At 39.4% G+C, this 17,609-nt stretch overlaps 1 protein-coding gene across 2 annotated transcripts; it reads right to left on the bottom strand.

Moving 5' to 3' along the window:
• Positions 1–10,518: 10,518 nt before the first annotated feature.
• FAM162B (family with sequence similarity 162 member B) lies at positions 10,519–17,284 on the bottom strand. 2 transcript variants are annotated; one of them, XM_012930471.2, is made up of 4 exons: positions 17,017–17,284; positions 16,767–16,878; positions 13,514–13,622; positions 10,519–10,667 (listed from the first exon to the last, which is right to left on the bottom strand). In XM_012930471.2, the coding sequence occupies exons 1-4, from the start codon at positions 17,186–17,188 to the stop codon at positions 10,569–10,571; spliced, it is 492 nt and encodes a 163-aa protein (XP_012785925.2). In that variant the 5' UTR covers positions 17,189–17,284; the 3' UTR covers positions 10,519–10,568. The 2 variants fall into 2 exon arrangements, with proteins under 2 accessions (XP_012785925.2, XP_004597646.2); XM_004597589.4 differs by having other exon boundaries at positions 16,767–16,875.
• Positions 17,285–17,609: the final 325 nt, after the last annotated feature.

Here is a 17,609-nt window from a genome sequence, read left to right as displayed (position 1 = left end):
CTGAGTGGACAGCATGTGAATGAGAACACTTGGTAGGATATTTAAAAGTTCCAAACAAAAGTATAGCAACAGTTGATGGGTTTTCTTGATAAGCTCAATACTTCCTCCCTTATCCTATACGAAGTCTGATGTCACTAATACACTCCGGCTTTCGACCATCAGTCAGAGTCCACGTGTGTTATTATTGGCTCCATGCATCAAGTCCATCACTGCAGGACAGCGACAAGATGAAGTTCCTATCTTCCTGGCTTCTGCCTGCCCCAGCTCCAGCAGTTAAATCCATTTGAGAACTGAACCAGAGTATTAAAGCTCTTTTCTGTTTCTTCTCTCACTCTTTTGGTATCTCCACCTTTCAAATAAATAAAGCTTTTCTCCAAAAAAAATTACAGATAATGTCAACATTTCGCTACTAGCCATTCCCTCACTTTCTTTTCATGTGAGCAGAGACAGAGATCCTGCAGAAGAATGGCTAGCAAGCATCAGTGCTCAGGCTTTCTTCATGTTTATTCAGAAGGCAGGCATACTCCAGAATCTTCTTCAGGAGCATAAAAACAAATGAAGACCAGCTCAAAGGGAACAAGGAACCAAAATTTTCAGTGATTACAGTGAAGCAGTAGTCAGTCACAAGCATTTGTAAGACTCAAGGTCAGCCGAGTAGTGGGAAGGTTTGAAAAGCTATTGATGGGCTAGGTAGCAAAACATTTCATCTAATTACTCTGCTCTCTATTGTTGGCTTTGCTGAAAGTGAAGACAAAAAGTAGAGAGGCAGTCAGGTGCTGGCCATTTGGAACTGCCTTCCTAAAAGAGTCAGTTGGCTTCCTACACTGTACTGCACACAGTGGTCTGAGTTCTAACATGAAGCAGGCTGGCTCCCTTGGGCTACTTGCTTCAGGTTATGGGTTGGTATCCTGTTTTTTGTATATAGTCTGGCCATTGTTTCTTCTTGGGAAGGAGACGAAGATATGAAAGGGTTAGGATGGCCAGGTAATTAAGGCAAATAAAAATCCCGTTATTATTTCAGGGAGTCCTGTGCAGTTTCCTTTTCAATCTTTGTTCTTCCTCCTCCTCCTCCTCCGCACGTACCTAGTACCTATGGTCAAGTAATCCTTGCTCTCTTCTGTTTTGTTGTGACAACAAACCTGTCACAACAGCCCCTGACTTGGCGCAGGCGCCCGGGCGTCCTACCGCGGCTGGGCAGCGCTGCCCTCCCAGTTGATCCGGGCGGCCACGCCTTCTTCCAGCGCAGCCGCGACCTCCTGGACAAGGATTTACGGAAGCCGAGCCCGGGGTCTGGGAGAAGGGGCAAAGGTGACTGCCGTCTTGGAGTGCAAGCCAGCAGGTAGTGCTCCGCGGTAACGGCGGAGTGTCTCTGCCTCTGTCACCTGCCTTGGCCGCCACCCCCGGAAGCTGGGAAGCAGAGGGACCGGAAAGGATCACATTGATGCCCGAGTGGGAGTGACACAGACCAGATTTTTTGTTCTGAGCTTGGTCCCTTTGGGTGCTACCAGTCCTTGGCTTACTTTTTACTCGCTCCTCTTCTTGCGAAGTGTGCAGGACATGACTATTTCTGGAGTGTCACTCAGGTTTCCCAGAGGCGACAGCGGTCGTGGGGGTATGGTGGCCAGACTCTTTTACCGACTGGAAGGCCCGGCGATTGCAGATTCGCTGACCGCTGGACCGGCCACCTGAGGGAGCTGCTGGCTGCCCTGCCTCACGTCTACCCGCTAGTTCTGGCTCTTGCTAAGCGTACCCACTCGTTTTTGCTTCCCAGGAGCTGTGTCCAGAGCGTCTGCTGGGAGAAGAGGCGGGTCTGGTTGCCAGGGTCTATGAGCTCCACCCTCTATCTCCTCAACCTCCTTCCTTCACACTGCGTGTGATACCTCGCAGCCCAACTCGGGCCAGCAGGTGTTCCACGCTCCTCTCCTTTAGCCTATCAGCTGCACTTCAACATGATAGCAGTGTTTGGCAGAGAATGCCTACTCGATGAAAGGAATTGAAAGTGTGTAATGATACTAAATAGCATTTCTTATGTTTGAGATAACTTTAAGATTTGTGCCTACAGTCTTTAAACTATTTATTATTTATTTATTTATTTATTTATTTATTTATTTATAGTGAAAGAGACAATACCATTGGATGAGGCAATTTCAGGAGTAAAGTTCCATTGAAAGCGACACAGTAAGGATACAGGCTTTTTTTTTTTTAAGCAAGAAATTGTACAATAGATGCAAAATGGACAGATAGAGATGACATATGATTGCATAGACTGCATTTTGTTTGGCTAGTGGGTTTATTTGAAAGGTTTTGATGTGATGCCAGGATTAACAGTCTCAGAATTAGCATGTGTGCAGGTGGGGGTGAGAAACCGGGGCACAAGGTAACCTAATTAGATGGGAGTAGAAAATATTAAAAGTTCTGATAATCTACCTTTTGAAACTATTCCTTGTTTTAAACTTTTGATATGTGAATTTTACAATAAGGTGATAAATTAGGATAGTAATACTTGCATATTGAGAATGCAAAAATATTATATATATGTGAGTGTGTGATAAAAAAATTGAGATCAGTGGCCTAGAAAATTACACATAAATATGTGCTGTTTGAACAAATTTCATGAACATTTTATTTGGCTTAAACAATATTTATACATAGTGAGCATAATTCAATAACTAGCATTGAAGCCCACTACCTATAAGGTACTCTGATCTCTATTTTTTTCTCTTTCAAAAACCTGAGCTCATAGTAATGAGGCAGAATTCGTAATAATAAAACAATAATACTAAATATTGTTATTAAATGTTGAACAGTTTCTATTGACAACTCTGTAGATAGATGCGTGCATATTGCTGAAATTTCTCATGCATATTGAAAAGAGATTTGGATCTATTGTAAATGTGCTTCAATGGACAGAATGTACCTGTATTGATCACTGACACTACGTGTCTTTTGAATCATGCTCAAGTACTCAGCCCATTCTGATCTACCTTTAGCCCTGCCACTGTTAAGTTTTTTTCCACTGCAACAGTTAGGGACATCATACCAAATCTGATGCCTGCCTGCACTGTAGTATTTTTTCTTGAGGCTTAATTATTTTAAAGATTTATTTATTTTTATTGGACAGGCATATGAAGAGGAAGAGAGACAGAGAGGAAGATCTTCTGTCCATTGATTCACTCCCCAAGTAGCCACGACAGCCAGAGCTGAGCCAATCTGAAGCAAGGATCCAGGAGCCGCTTGGTCTCCCACACAGGTGCAAGATCCCACGGCTTTGAGTTGTCCTCTACTGCTTTCCCAGGCCTTCAGCAGGAAGCTGTATAGGAAGTGCAGCAGCCAGGACATGAAGCAGTGTTCATATGGGATCCTGGCAGATGCAAAGCAAGGATTTAGCCATTAAGCTATTGCATAGGGCCAAAACGAGAATAGTTCCTTCAGAAAGGCAAAAATAATTATGTGTATACATGCTTATATAGACATAGTAACCTATGAAGGGAAGATTTTTTAAAATTTTCACCAGTAGAACAAATATATGTGTAAGTCGTGATTATGACCACATATTAAGTACAATTATATTCAATTTCTTGGGCCTGTTACTTGGGTAGTTAAAACCTGAATACAACGTGTACTAGTTGGAGTCTGCCTTAGTTCTACTTGTCATATTTATTGAATCAGGACTAATAAGTTTTATTTATTTTTTAAGAAGATGATTCTTTTTTTTAAAATGCTACTTAAAATGCTCCAAAAATACATCCTTATTGATGTCTATTGAGCTTTGTGTGTGTGTGTTTGTTTGTTTTGGACTTGCTGTTCTAGATTTAGCGTATAGAAAACTAAAAAAAAAAAAAAAAAACTGCACCAAAAAAAGAAAATGAGAAAATGTGCTGTAACAGGAAATGCTTGTAAACTTAATGCAAATATTAGAAAAATACCTACTTAATTAAATTTGATGTTTTATTTTATCCAAATTTTAATTTCTGGTACTTATTCTGTGCATTTTTGTATACTAGTTTTATGTTTATAAGTATTTGACTCACTGGCCTGGCTATGTTTTTTTTTTTTTTTTTCTATACGTTGTTTTGAAAGATTCTTATTTTTTAGTGTCCTTAGCTTTAGTGTCATTTGTTCACTTACTAATAGCACCAGACCAAGGAAGCCAAACATAGAAGGAATGGAAATTTGCTGGTACAGGATAACATATTGTGTGGAAACTATTTAACTTGCTTACAGTGAAAAGTTGATTTGTTGGGTCAAGGATGAAATGAAGCACTTACTCGCTTTGCCTTTGTAGTATTCTCTTAAAAAGAAGCGTTATGAAAAAGCTAAATATAAGAATGTCCTGATGGAAATGTGTTGTTCTAAATTCAGAAATCTGCAGACTGCTTAGTTGTAAAATGGAAATCAAATTGTTGGTAGCTTATTCATATTGTTAGTTGATAGCATTGCTGTTTTATGTGATGTGACATTTTAGTAACCTGTATAAAAGGACTCTCCATGCTTATTGTTCTAAGCTCTAATTGGGAAATGAAATGAGATAGAAATATTCTTGTCTAATTAAATATATGTTGGTCCTTTATTTGTCCTCATTTATGACTGTGTTTTCCTAACACAGCAGAATAGATGTGATCAAAAATTAACATTTTATCTGCTTTATAAGAACTGGCAAAGGAAATAAAATAAAATTAAAAAAAAATACTTAATCTAAGACTTGACAGAAGAAGGATAAAAAAGCCAAAGAAGATTAAGGGAAGAAATAACAAGCTGGTGGAGAACTCAACTATATTACTAGTCAATGTAATTCATACTTTAAATAATTCAATGTGAAATACAGATATTATCAGAATTAGAAGACACCCAAATATAGTCTTCAAGAAACCATTTTATAAAGTAGCAAATTGGCTAAAATTAGGATGGAGAAAAGATATGCTATGTTATCACCAATCAGAAGTTGGAGTGATCATGTTAACATATCAAGGTACATTTCAGAGCAGAGTATTTCTAAGATAAAAAGGATCATATGACAAGGGGATTAATTTGTGATAATGTAGAAATGACCCAAACATGCATTACACATTGAATGGGTAAACAGTTGTTATCTATATAATGTAATATTGTTCTAAAACAGAATGAAATTTCTATGAATGCTGCCACATAAATGAATATTAGAAACGTGTTAAATGAAAGAAGTCACTGAAAAAAAATAGCTATTATATAATTCTGTTTATATGAAATGTTTAGAACCAGCAAACCTACAGAAAGAGAAAATGGCTAATCATTGCTTAAACGTAGGAAAATTTGTAGGAAAATGAGGAGTGACTAGGCACAGAATTGTTTCTTGGGCTAATGAAAATGTGATTTCTTACGATAATGAGAACCATGCCCACAAGTTTGATTCTGAATGATGTTAAAAACACAGTGGCATGTATTATTTGCATGTATGTGTGTTTGTGTGTGTGCATTTTTTAGATTTGATTTGCATAGATGGTAGGATATGGCCAGGTACAAGCCAGGAGGTAGGAACTCCATCCATGTCTCCATATTTGTGGCAGCAATTCTTGATGCCTTCCTAAGAGCTTTAGTAGGAAGCTGGATCTGAAGTGGAGAAGCCAGTACTTAAACTGGTGCCTCTTTGGGGATGATTGCATTGCAAGTGATGGCTTAACTTCCTATACCCAAAACACCAGCCCACTGAATTTTTTTCTCCCTTTTTGCTCAATTTTCACAAGACTAGATTAAAAATGTGTGTTTTGGACTTCTGTATGTGCTTGGGTCCAAGGTGAGTGGGAGGGCAGGCTGGCACACATGCCAGAGGACTGGATCTGGGAACCCATGCATACTGTTGGGTTCCAAATGGGTCAGTAGGGCTCCAGATCAACATGCCACCCTGCTGGAAGACTGAGCTGGAGAACCCATGCGATTGCAGGATAGTGGATTCTTGATTGCTCAGGGAAGGAGATATGGAATGTGAGGAAGGGGAGACTACTGAGCGAGTATGTTGCAAATGAGAAATTACTTCATGGAAACTTCCACCAACAAGGCCACTGTACATACAATTAAACAAGAGGGTCAGACAGAACAGTTTTGAGGAGGGAACCTGGATGACCCTTCTGGGTTAGACTGATGCACCTAGTCATGTGAGAGACCTAAGCTGGGGACCTTTAGCATCACCCACTGCCTACCACCACCCATTGGCACACACAACAGCTAGGGCTGGAAACTACTGGTGGGGTTTGACCACAGTGCCCAACAGTGAGTGTCAGAACAGGATGGTCATGTTTGGGTGGGCCATGACACTAACTACAACATGAGAAATCTGGGTCTGGGCTCATTCTTATTGGGTATGCAATATCTGCTATTGTACTCAACAGTTAGGGATAGTGACAGACCCAATTAGGCATGGCTGTGGAACTCACCAATACTCATGGGTTCCGGGTTGGGAATCGACTGGGCTGGTCTAGGTTGCAGCACATTTAGGTGCACCCAAGAATTGGGTGTGGGATGGGCTGGGCTACAATATCCACCAGCACACTCGAAGACCAAGACTAAGGGACAAGTTACATTGGGTAAAACCTAACACCAACGGGCATGCGCAAGATCTGGGTCTGGGAGTGAACATGGTGGGGGAACTTGGGAAACTCCCCAACTGGGCTGTGTAGCTCCCCTGATGAGCATGTGAGTCAGGGCTGTGTATAGGCCAGACTGGTCAAGGCTGCTCCATGTGTCAGATGTGTGTAAACTGGCTCTAGGGAGGCAGACAAGGCAGGATCAGGGCAAAGCATAGCACACCAGCATGCACACATGTTTTAGGATGGGGTGTGGGCTATCAAACGTATTGGTCTGCAAGATAGGCAAGGATGTGGGTAGGCTAGCAGGGCTAAGCTGCAGTCCCCCCCAACAAAATAGGGACTTGGGGCAGGCCAGGCCAGGTAAGTCTGTAGCTTCTGATGGCAAGCAACAAGCTGAAGGATGTTTATGCCAGGCTGGATCAAGGTAGCCACTTGTCCATCCAAGATCTGTGGCTTGGGGTGGGCCTGGTGAGGGAACTAAAGGGACTTCCCAGCTGGACTGCAGTTCCTACAGGTGTAGTTCCATGAGAGCTGGAATGGGGGTAGGCTGAAAAAGGCTAAAGCATCCCTGAGCATGGGTGTGGACTGGGTTTGGGGTGTACACACTGGCCTAGGCTGCAGCACCTGGTGGCAAATACTGAGGTGAGCTGAATCATGCCAGACTGGCCACAGCACCCACTGGCGCATGTAAGATACCCCTGGGGGGTGAGCCTGATGGGAGAGCTTCCAAGGGCTACCCTGCTGGGTCGCCACTGGTGATCATGAGAGCTAGGATACAGTCCTTCTATATCTGTGTGTTCTGTAACAAGATTCAATCAAGCATACATGGAAAAAAAGTGTAAAAGACATTGTGTTTACACTTTTTTGCCTTATTACTATTCTGTAGGTAACAGTATAACAACTATTTATATAACATTTATACTGACCTGGGTATTACAAGTATTCCAGAGATGACTTACATTGCATGGGGAAATGTGCAAATGCTATGTGAAAGTACTGTCAGTTTTATATCCTTTCTAAATCATTTATCTTTATTAAAAATGGATCACATAAAATTATACATCTATATATGGTCAGTGCATGTGATGTTTTGATATAAGCAGACTTTCACTCTCCAGTAGGTGGAATCAGATTGTTCCCATGTCTTTGATAGTGTGAGTACTGCTGCCATAACCATGGGAGTACAATGGTCTCTTAGATGGACAAATTTTATTTTCCTTGTATCATACCTAATGTTATGGCATTTGAGAATCTGGACTTGATAATCTGGATTTTGGTATTCATCAACAGTCCTAGATACAATTCCCTATGGCTGAGAAATTATTATATATGCATGTGTGCATATGTTACATTATGAATTGTACGTATGCACATGAATACGCATGCTTACACGTAAACATGCAGATGTGTGTGTTTGTGTGTATACACTGTGCAGTCAGAACCATTTCTCTAATCTGCCTCCCGATGGCTCCACCTTGACTAAATCCAATATAATCATTTGATAATCTGTCCGTGATTCTGGCTTCATGTGGCTGGTGTCCAGTCTACCCTTTCAGCGTTGGTAGGCCTTATTATTTTTCTGTCTTCTTCAGTATAATACCATCAATAGAGCTAGATACCTCAAAAAACCACCCCAGATTTGCTTTAATTTGGACTTTTTATTATCTATAATAGGTTTTTTAGAGTTAAGGATTTTAAGATACTCTACAAAATATTTTATCCAAAAGTTTTAGTTCAATTCATTCTCTGCACATCTAGTTTTATTTTCTGTAATTCAAATTGGAAATATTCATATTTATCCTTATAAATATCTTAAATATCTTCTTGAGGTTTTCAACAACATTTAGAGGAGTCCTCAAGTTGGGTGTACAAGGAACATTTTTAAGTACTAGTATATTTTTAAGAGAAGTGACTTCCTAATCTTTAGCTGCATAAAATTGCTACTCCTAAGAATGTGATCTTCTGATTCACATTTCTCAACTCCTGTCATCGTCATCCTTCTATTATGTACAAAACAAATTTTAAAAGATACTTCTTATTCTGAATGTCATTTGTTATTAGCTGTATGACACAAAAACATGAGACAGCATATTGTTTTGTATCTAGGTATTTATATTTGCTGTCTTCATTGCATGATACCTATTATGTAGTAATATACTCTTTTTCTTTCATTGTGTTATTCTATCCTGGATTCCAAATTATATGGGGTTTTTGAAATAACATTAAATATACATAATAAGAGATGTCTTTATAGGAACTAGCTTGCATGATTGTGGTAGTTCACAAATCAAAAATTTGCAGAGCAGGGCAGTAGTCTGAGAACTCTCTGGAGAGAACTGAGGAGACAACACAGAACACAGAACGTAGATTTGGTAGGAAAGAACATCACAATCAAGCTTTTAAAAGATATGGATGTGCATGTATATGATGTTTTTAAATGAAATGCATATGGTGAAATGTTAAAAATTGTTTTAAATGAACCTTCTCTTGATGACAAACGGATAATTTTAAGAATGGATAGCTCCCAAGAATGAACTTTCCAAGAGTAAATGAAAACTCAGCCTGTGAAAAAGCCTAGGAGCCATTGCCTTGGCTCATCCAGGACACAGATCTCTCACAATGCTTCATGACTTCTCAACTCTGAGAATGCAAAGCTGAGATAGCTGTCACAGGAATGTGTGTTGGTATCTTCATTTTGAGATCAAAGCAAGGCTTTTTCTAACAATGTAAATGTAATTTCAATTCAGCATATCTCTTTGATAGTGAAGACTGGCTACAGCCTTAAAATTGCAAGGTGCAGATCTCTATAAATTGAATAGATTAACTGCAGCTTTATGGTCCTGATACAAAATATACCAGAATATATTTTAGATTTGTAGTTTGAAAGCTAAAGACATCCAATTTAAATAGGCGAGAATAAGATGTATAATTGTAGAAGTAAATGAGACATGCTCAAAGAGGTTTGAAGACCATTGATATATTGTCTTCCTTTTATTGTCTTCCTTTAATGCTTTTATCATTTTAAGTCACTTGTGAATGAAGCTACTACTGTAGTAATTTATCATTTTAGTAATACGCTTTGACATAAGCAATTCTTAGTTTGTAATACTTTACAATTCTGTTTCACTTAGTTATAAACTATGAAAAGAATAGCCAGAGGGACTATCAAGTTACCAAATAGTTTTGTTGAAAATAAATTTTAATTTTGGGGCCCAGCGGCGTGGCTTAGCGGCTAAAGTCCTCACCTTGAACGCCCCGGGATCCCATATGGGCGCCGGTTCTAATCCCGGCAGCTCCACTTCCCATCCAGCTCCCTGCTTGTGGCCTGGGAAAGCACTCGAGGACGGCCCAAAGCTTTGGGATCCTGCAGCCACGTGGGAGACCTGGAAGAGGTTCCTGGTTCCCGGCATTGGATCGGCGCAGCACCGGTCCGTTGTGGCTCACTTGGGGAGTGAAACATTGGATGGAAGATCTTCCTCTCTGTCTATTCTCCTCTCTGTATATCCGGCTTTGCAATAATAATAAAATCTTTAAAAAAAATGTATGAGCTAATCTTATGATGTATTTGTAAATGAGTCTCATTGGAGTTAAGAATACACACATGCACACACACACAAACACACGTACATATGCATTTTGTATGATTCCTTTTAAAGTTCAAAAACAGGCATAACTAACATATAGTGATTTTGATACACAAGACAGTGGTTACCTTTAAGGACTAATGACTGAGAGAGGGCAAAATGTAGGCTTCTTGAGGTGCTGTTCATACTCTGTGTTTTGATCCAGGTCCTGTTAACATGCTGTTAATCATCACGTAAAAATCCATCAAGCTGCATATACTTTGTTACACTTTTTGTAAAGTTAATGAAGAAATAAAAATTCTCATAAGATCTGAAGTTTCTTATTGACAAAAAACATAACCAATGTTTGTTATTCTATCTTACATGTCTTATTGTTGTAGATGCTAGCGATAGCACTCAGCTAAATATTTTCTCAAATAGAATATCATTTAGCCTTAGCCTGTGCAGCCAGTGCAGCTTCCTCACGCCACTTAGCTTTCTTCGCCAGGTTCCAACTTGTTAAAGATTCATGTCGTTCAGCTGCCTGCAAAACAAAACAAAGCAAAGCAAAATCAGCAAAATAGTACGACTCCCTGGAAAACGTATATTTCACATAGATAGACATGAGATACACCATTAAAGAAAAAAAAAAAAAGGAGGACAAAACCCTTAAAGCATCACCACAGTGAGGGGCTTTTCAAGCTCATTAAATCCTTCAGGTGGACTCTCATTCCATATTGGAGTGTCTGGAATCAGGTCTAGCTCTGCTCCCAATTCCAGGATCGTCCTAAGGTGCATACTAGGAAGCAGTAGGCAATGGTTCAAGGCTTGGTTCTTTGCCAACCATATTGGAGATCCAGGTTGAGTTCTTGGCTCCGGCTTTGGGCAGATCTGGCAGGGGCTCTTCCAAGTATCTGGGAAGTATGTGTCTATCTCTGCTTTTCATGTAAAATATACACAATACATATATAATGTATATAATGCATATTATGGATTATCAGATATATAACAAATCTGCAGGTATAATGCATATTACACATATATTATGTAAGATTTAATACACATATAAAATATGCATATCTTACATGAAAAGATAAATTTACATACATAACATATATAATATTATCATTTATATAAAAAGATATATACATATTTTTCTAAATCTCATGAATGCCATCCAAAAAAAAAAAAGTGGAAAACATTACCTAAATTGCTAGTCTTCTGGTCTGTAGAACAACTAATTAGAAATCTGCCCTCATCTTCTCTGTCTCATCTTCACAGACATATTTATTGGGTAAAGTATAACAAAAAATACTTTTCAATAGTAAATTCTAAAATCTAGAAAGGAACATTTTGAGATACTAGAAATGGAAGTACTGTAGGCTTTGTGTTTTAAAAACTAATTTATTTTCATTTGAAAGGCAGATTTACAGAGAGAAGCAGAGACACAGATCTTGCCTCTGTTCATTTAGTTCCCAAATGACTGAACTGGCTGGATTTGAGTCAATCCAAGGCCAGGAGCCAAGAGTTACTTCCAGTTCTCCCATGGGAGTGCAGGGGCTCAAGGATTTGAGCCATCCTCCACTGCTTTCCCCGTCCATAGACCGGAAATGGGCCAGCTGGAACACAAGCCGGCATCCGTATGGGTTGCCAACACTGCAAGTAGAGGATTAATCTGTAAACTACTGTGTCAGTCCCAGTACAGTAGTTTTAATAAGCTAGTCTTCCTAAAGTCCTGTATACATTTAGTGTTTTATACCTTATTTATGTTTATATGCATTTTGTAGTCAATTTGTCTATTTCCAAAACAAATATGTTGCCATTAATGCAATCAGGTGTGTTGAGCATTCTTGTTAAAGATCATGAAGTTTTTAGTAAAGTCTTTTGTAGCCACTGATAGCCTTTGAAAGTTATCTTTATAAATATTGAAATTCATTGTTAGGTACTTCATATTTTTATTCTTTTAATTAGAATCTTTACATTTTTGAATTGATTTTTTGAATAAAGAGAGTCAAAGTCTTTAACTCCTATCGCAATCTTAAATTCTTGACTGACTCTACAATAAAATGAATATATGTACATATATTTATGCATATATACATAAATATATAGATACACACAAACACACACACCAGGCTGCACTACAGAAAGAGAGGGCAAGGCAGATTTTCTATTCATTATTTCTCAGGTGTATATGAGTCTACTAACTTTAAGTAGCGACCAGGACTTAAAGTTAGTGGACTCATATACACTTGAGAATGTGAGATGTAAATGAGATCATAAAATTAAGCAGAATGATAATTAGCTAAATATGTCTAAACAGTAGGGATGGCTAGTCATGCAAACCATTACAGGTGATGTGACTGCACTGCTAAAATGCAGTATTCACACTGAAGGAAGTTATACTCTGGCTGTAATGATTCAGTTATTACAGAAGAGGAAAGCAGTAAACTACAGCGTGTCTAGATGAGAGGTCAAAAATAGAAGAAAATTGTTGGAGATTTGAAGATTGAAGATGTTTTTCACAGCAATGCATTACAGAAATCTCACAGTATTTATGGGCTGTTGTTTATGGTTAAATATGATCAGTAGGTGAAAGGATTTGGGAAACAAATCAAAATTAAGGAGTGGTTGCCTCTAAATTTATCCCTAAAGGTATAGCAAAGAAAGGGCTTATATGCAGGGTATGGACCAACTAGAAGGCTTTGGTGATCATTTCCAGGTTTTGCATTTAAAACTTTCACAATTCCACTGCCTAACTAGTTGAGTTCATGAACTAAGGAACACCATAATCTGGATAACTTGTATACAACAAAGTTCTCTTTGTGCAGATTTCAATGAGGCAGTAAACAGTCCTGCTTTTGGTTTTGTTCATTATATAGTTGAAACAAGCTTTTGTCCCTCCTGACCACATACTTAGTTTGTTTAAACTTTCACGAACAAGTTTCCTTTCAACATGATAGGTTTATGTGGATGGTCTCAGATCTCAAAGACAGCATTTTTCTTACATTAAAGAAATAGTCCCTGGGTTAGTATTGCAGCTTAACATTTGCATCCCATATGGGTGTGGTTCATGTCTCAGTTTCCCCACTTCCAATCCAACTCTCTACTAATGTTTCTGGGAAGGCAGTGGAGAAAAACAAAAAGAGAGAAGAGGAGGGAAGAAGAGAGAAGAGGAGGGAAGAGGAGAGGAGAGGGCAGAGAAGAAGAGAGGAGAGAAGAAGAGAAGGGAGGAGAGGAGAGAAGAAGAGAAGGGAGGAGAGGAGAGAGGTGGTGGCTGAGGGACTGATGGGGTATCACTGTTGAAGGACTTTGTTTGCAATTCAGTGATACCCCATCAGTCCCTCAAATTTCTTGAAGGAAGATACTGTATCTTAAGGAGATACTCACCCTTTTAGCTGATGCTATTACTGCAAAGCAGGCAATGATTGTAAGTCCGATCATTATGTAACATGCTTTCACGCGAGCTTTGTTTCTTGCAGCATCTATCATTTCCGGCCTAAACCAAGATGTGCATTTTGTCAAAATAATATGATTTTCTGACAGTAATGAAAAACAAAACTCATAATTTTCTATGCTGCTATTCCATAAATTTCACTAAATGTAAGCTGCAATTCTGAAAGACTGTAAATAGTATCTCATTTTCTTCTCAATTTCAACTTAACATTTATTCAGATCTTAAACTAATGTTAGTTTCTATTGCCCTACATATGATTACTAGAGATTATGACCCGACACTCCATTATTTTTATTTATTGAAGATAGAACTAACTTAAAATACATATTTACCTGACTTGTAGTCCTTTAGTTTCTGTTAAGTTTTGTTATCCATTTTGGATAGGTTACTCTTTAAAACTTATTTTCATCTTTTTTTTTTTTATTGGCCTTCCAATATCTTCCTGCCCCCTTCCCAGCCTATCTCTAAGAAGATTGCTATAGACTTTGGGGAATAACTCCCGAGAATGATTGTTCCTTTCATGATTTTTTTCCAAGAAGTTTTTAATAGAAGTAAAATCACAGTAATTGATGCAAAAAACCCACCTTTTCAAAAGTTATTATTCTGGAACTTGTTATGCTTGTATCAGTGTCATGTAGTTTTACCTTTTTTAAGATTTATTTATTTTTATTGCAAAGTCAGACATACAGAGAGGAGAATAGACAGAGAGGAATGTTTTCCGTCCGATGATTCACTATCCAAGTGACCACAATGGCCAGTGCTATGTCGATCCAGAGCCGGGAGCCAGGAACTTCCTCCAGGTCTCCCATGCAGGTGCAGGGTCCTAAGGCTTTGGGCGGCCCTCGACTGCTTTCCCAGGTCACAAGCAGGGAGCTGGATGGGAAGTGGAGCTGCCAGGATTAGAACCGGCACCTATATGGGATTTGGGCGCGTTCAAGGCGAGGACTTTAGCTGCTAGACCACCAGACCGGGTCCTAGTTTTATTTTTAATATTGTTATATGCAAGTTGGTACACAGTTTTGGCAGTATTACACAGTGTTATGAAAAGAATTAAAAAAATATAAATGCACTCATGCCATGGGGTGTTATATTGAAATAATCTTTAATACTTTATAATAATTTGAGGTTGCAGATTATAAACATGCAGAATTAAAGTACTTGAGTCTTTAGGATATATTTATATGATGTCAAATTTAAATATAGTTACATAAAGATAGTTACAGAAAGACAAGTCACAATTTCTCTTAAAAATGAAACATTTTTGTACTTTTTCACTTGTTAAAATATCACAGATAAACTTCCAGTGCTACTTGCATTAAGCTTTAGTCAGAATACATTGATGTTTTAAGACGTTGGTTGCAAACAGTTTTTAGAAGTGACTATGGAGATATAATTAGATTATATTTGTTGCTAGCTTTTGTTCCAGATGGAACCTGAAAGATCTGGTTTTTATATCCATCCATCTGGCTCTGATTTGTCATAGTAAATTAATTTAGCACTGAAGAAAAAAAAAGAAAAGAAAAAGACTGTTATAAATTGTAGGTCACGTGTTAATAATATGCATAACAGGAGCATAGACAGTGATAGTTGTTTATGTTTTAAATCTCGCAGTTTAACAGCAGCAGCCCTCCTAAACTGCAATGCCAAAATGGAAAAACTATACAAAATAATAACAGGTAAAATATTCAAATACTTTCATGCTTGCAGCTCAAAAAACTAAAATAGTTTTTCTTGGCATCTAGCTCATACTTAAGTGTTGCTGCTTAATGCTATTGCTTTTGATTTTTAACTCCAGGAAATTGCATTATTTCTGCAAAAACGTTTATTTTCATCTATACAGCAAACTAATGCAATATGAACCACGTTTTCTTTTGATAGATATTACATTATTACAATGATAGTCTATTATACTACTGATGCTCTTTTGACAAACTAGAAGTAAAAATCCAACCTGAAAGTGATTTTTTAGTTTTCATTTTGTTCATTTTCTTTCTATTTTTGTCATTGAACATATTACATTTGCAGGCATTATGCAAAATTTGATACAGCTTATGATGGATGGAACAACTAACTTCAACTTGTTTGAAGTCTGTACTTTGGGGTATGTAGATCTCAAGGAAGACAGAGTTTATTCTATGTTATTAGGAAATGTTTCTGTAACTGAATAAATGAGGAAAACGCGTTTCAAATGCCATGCCATCTCAAATTCCATACCCATGCCTCAATAACTAAATCCAAAAAAGGAATAAAAAATGCTCAAAATCTTTGTTGGGTATACATTTATACCCACACCCATTTATTTGAGATGCTCCTTGGCAACTATGTAATAAATGTCAGGCAATATCTGATAATCAAGCTGTAGGCCCAGTTTTCATTATTCATTCTAATTGGTGTTAGATAATGTTACAAACGTAATACTGAACATCGTAAATTCTCACTCAATGTTACTTTTTGCCTTTCTATTTATGTTTTAAAATGTTGGTTTTAAAAAGAATAGATTGATTTTATTCTTAGTTCCTTTCCCTTTATACCTACTCCCTTGTAAAAAGGTTAGAAACAGTTTTGTACCCGACACCAACTGAAACTAGAACAACTGCTATTTGTGGGTTACATTTACTTGTGTTTATTACTCTAGTTATTTCATTACAAGGCACGTTACCCTGGGGGTGAAGTTGTTAGCTTGAGCTTTATCACTTAGTGAACCTCCACTTGGAAGGTGAGGAAGGAGGACTGACCAATCAGGCTGAAGCACAGAATAAACCTGTGGGGAGAAGGCAGTGGCGCCTTCTTCCTGGCTCTCCACCTGCCTGCCCCTGGGAACACTAATTAGAGGACCTGTTCTTGGGTGGAATGCGAGCCTCATCTGACCACAGCGCTGTCCCTTGGTGCCCCAGCAGCCACCCCGGACACGTGCCTTGTGCTCCATTACCCGGCATCTTTTACAGATCGCTGGGGTCCGGAATCTGGACGAGTTTGGAAGTGCTCCTTTAATGTGTTGGTTTCTAATTAACTTCTGCAGTCACTGTGTGAGCCTAGCTCCCCAGTACCCAGTCAACAAACCTGACATTAGCCTTGCTGGGAGAGTGTTAGATAAATTCCCTAAGGATGCATGGGCTCTGCATCCGTATGGTCTGGGGCCCAACCTTTCCACGCGCAAACCCCTTCCAAGATGCTTGCCAAACTTACGGGACCTCGGGCGGGATCTCCTCCATCGATTTGAATCTCCCGGTCCACAGCAGTATTTTCTTGTCGAATTGCGAGGGCTTGTATTGACCTGGGATTCTGTGAACCTTCCCTACTGGGAGAGAGACAGAGCTTGACTTGGCAACTCACAAACCTCCCGCAGGGCAGCTTAGAGCGCTCCCTCCAGGATCCTTCCAACTCGCGTTCCCTCACCCCTGGCTCCCGGACTTTCTCACGCTGAGTCTTTGCTCACCTTGACCTTGTTGCCCAGGGCCGCTTGGGACTCCGCCGCTGGAGTAGCAGCGGACACCACGAATCCGGAGACCGAGTGTGAGCCGCTGAGTGGCTTCTTGACAGGCTCCGGGAGCGCAGCGGACCACACTGCCCAAGCCCAGGCACAGCAGGCTGCCCGCTGGCCTGAGCATGATGCTCTTCTTCTGCCAGGCGACAGCTTCTCTTCCTGGTCTGGGGAGCCCCGAAGAGCATCTAACGCCTGCCTCCTAGCCCAGAAGAGCGTGTGACGCCTCCTGCACGTCCCGTTGAGTTTCCAGTCCCCGCCCCCTGCAATGACCCAGGACTGGGACATGAAGGTCCTACTAATTCCCTGAGGAGCATCTTGCCTCTGTGAAAACACTAGCTGAAGTCCTCAGAGAGAACTCCGGCAGTTCATGTTGAACGCATGTCTTTGCGTTGAGTGTTTCCATCAGGCTTTCAGTACCCAGGAGAATAAAATCTAAACTCTTTCCCGGAACACACAACAGACCTTCAAGCGCAGAGAACTTCAGATGTTTACTTAGTCAACTGTAAGTGCATCCAGCAAAATTCTGGTTCCCTACGAGAAGACAG

Source organism: Ochotona princeps, chromosome 1 (assembly GCF_030435755.1).
Source record: "Ochotona princeps isolate mOchPri1 chromosome 1, mOchPri1.hap1, whole genome shotgun sequence".
Taxonomy (NCBI): Eukaryota; Metazoa; Chordata; class Mammalia; order Lagomorpha; family Ochotonidae; genus Ochotona; species Ochotona princeps.
Note: the sequence above shows the minus strand (reverse complement) of the source record. Positions and strands in the feature narration are given on the sequence as shown.

Coding starts and splice junctions, on each gene's coding strand:
- FAM162B (XM_012930471.2), bottom strand. CDS start 17,188: ATGCTCAGGCCAGCGGGCAGCCTGCTGTGCCTGGGCTTGGGCAGTGTG. Junction 16,879..17,016: donor CCCTGGGCAACAAGGTCAAG/GTGAGCAAAGAC, acceptor TCTCTCTCCCAG/TAGGGAAGGTTCACAGAATC. Junction 10,668..13,513: donor TAATAGCATCAGCTAAAAGG/GTGAGTATCTCC, acceptor TTTGTTTTGCAG/GCAGCTGAACGACATGAATC.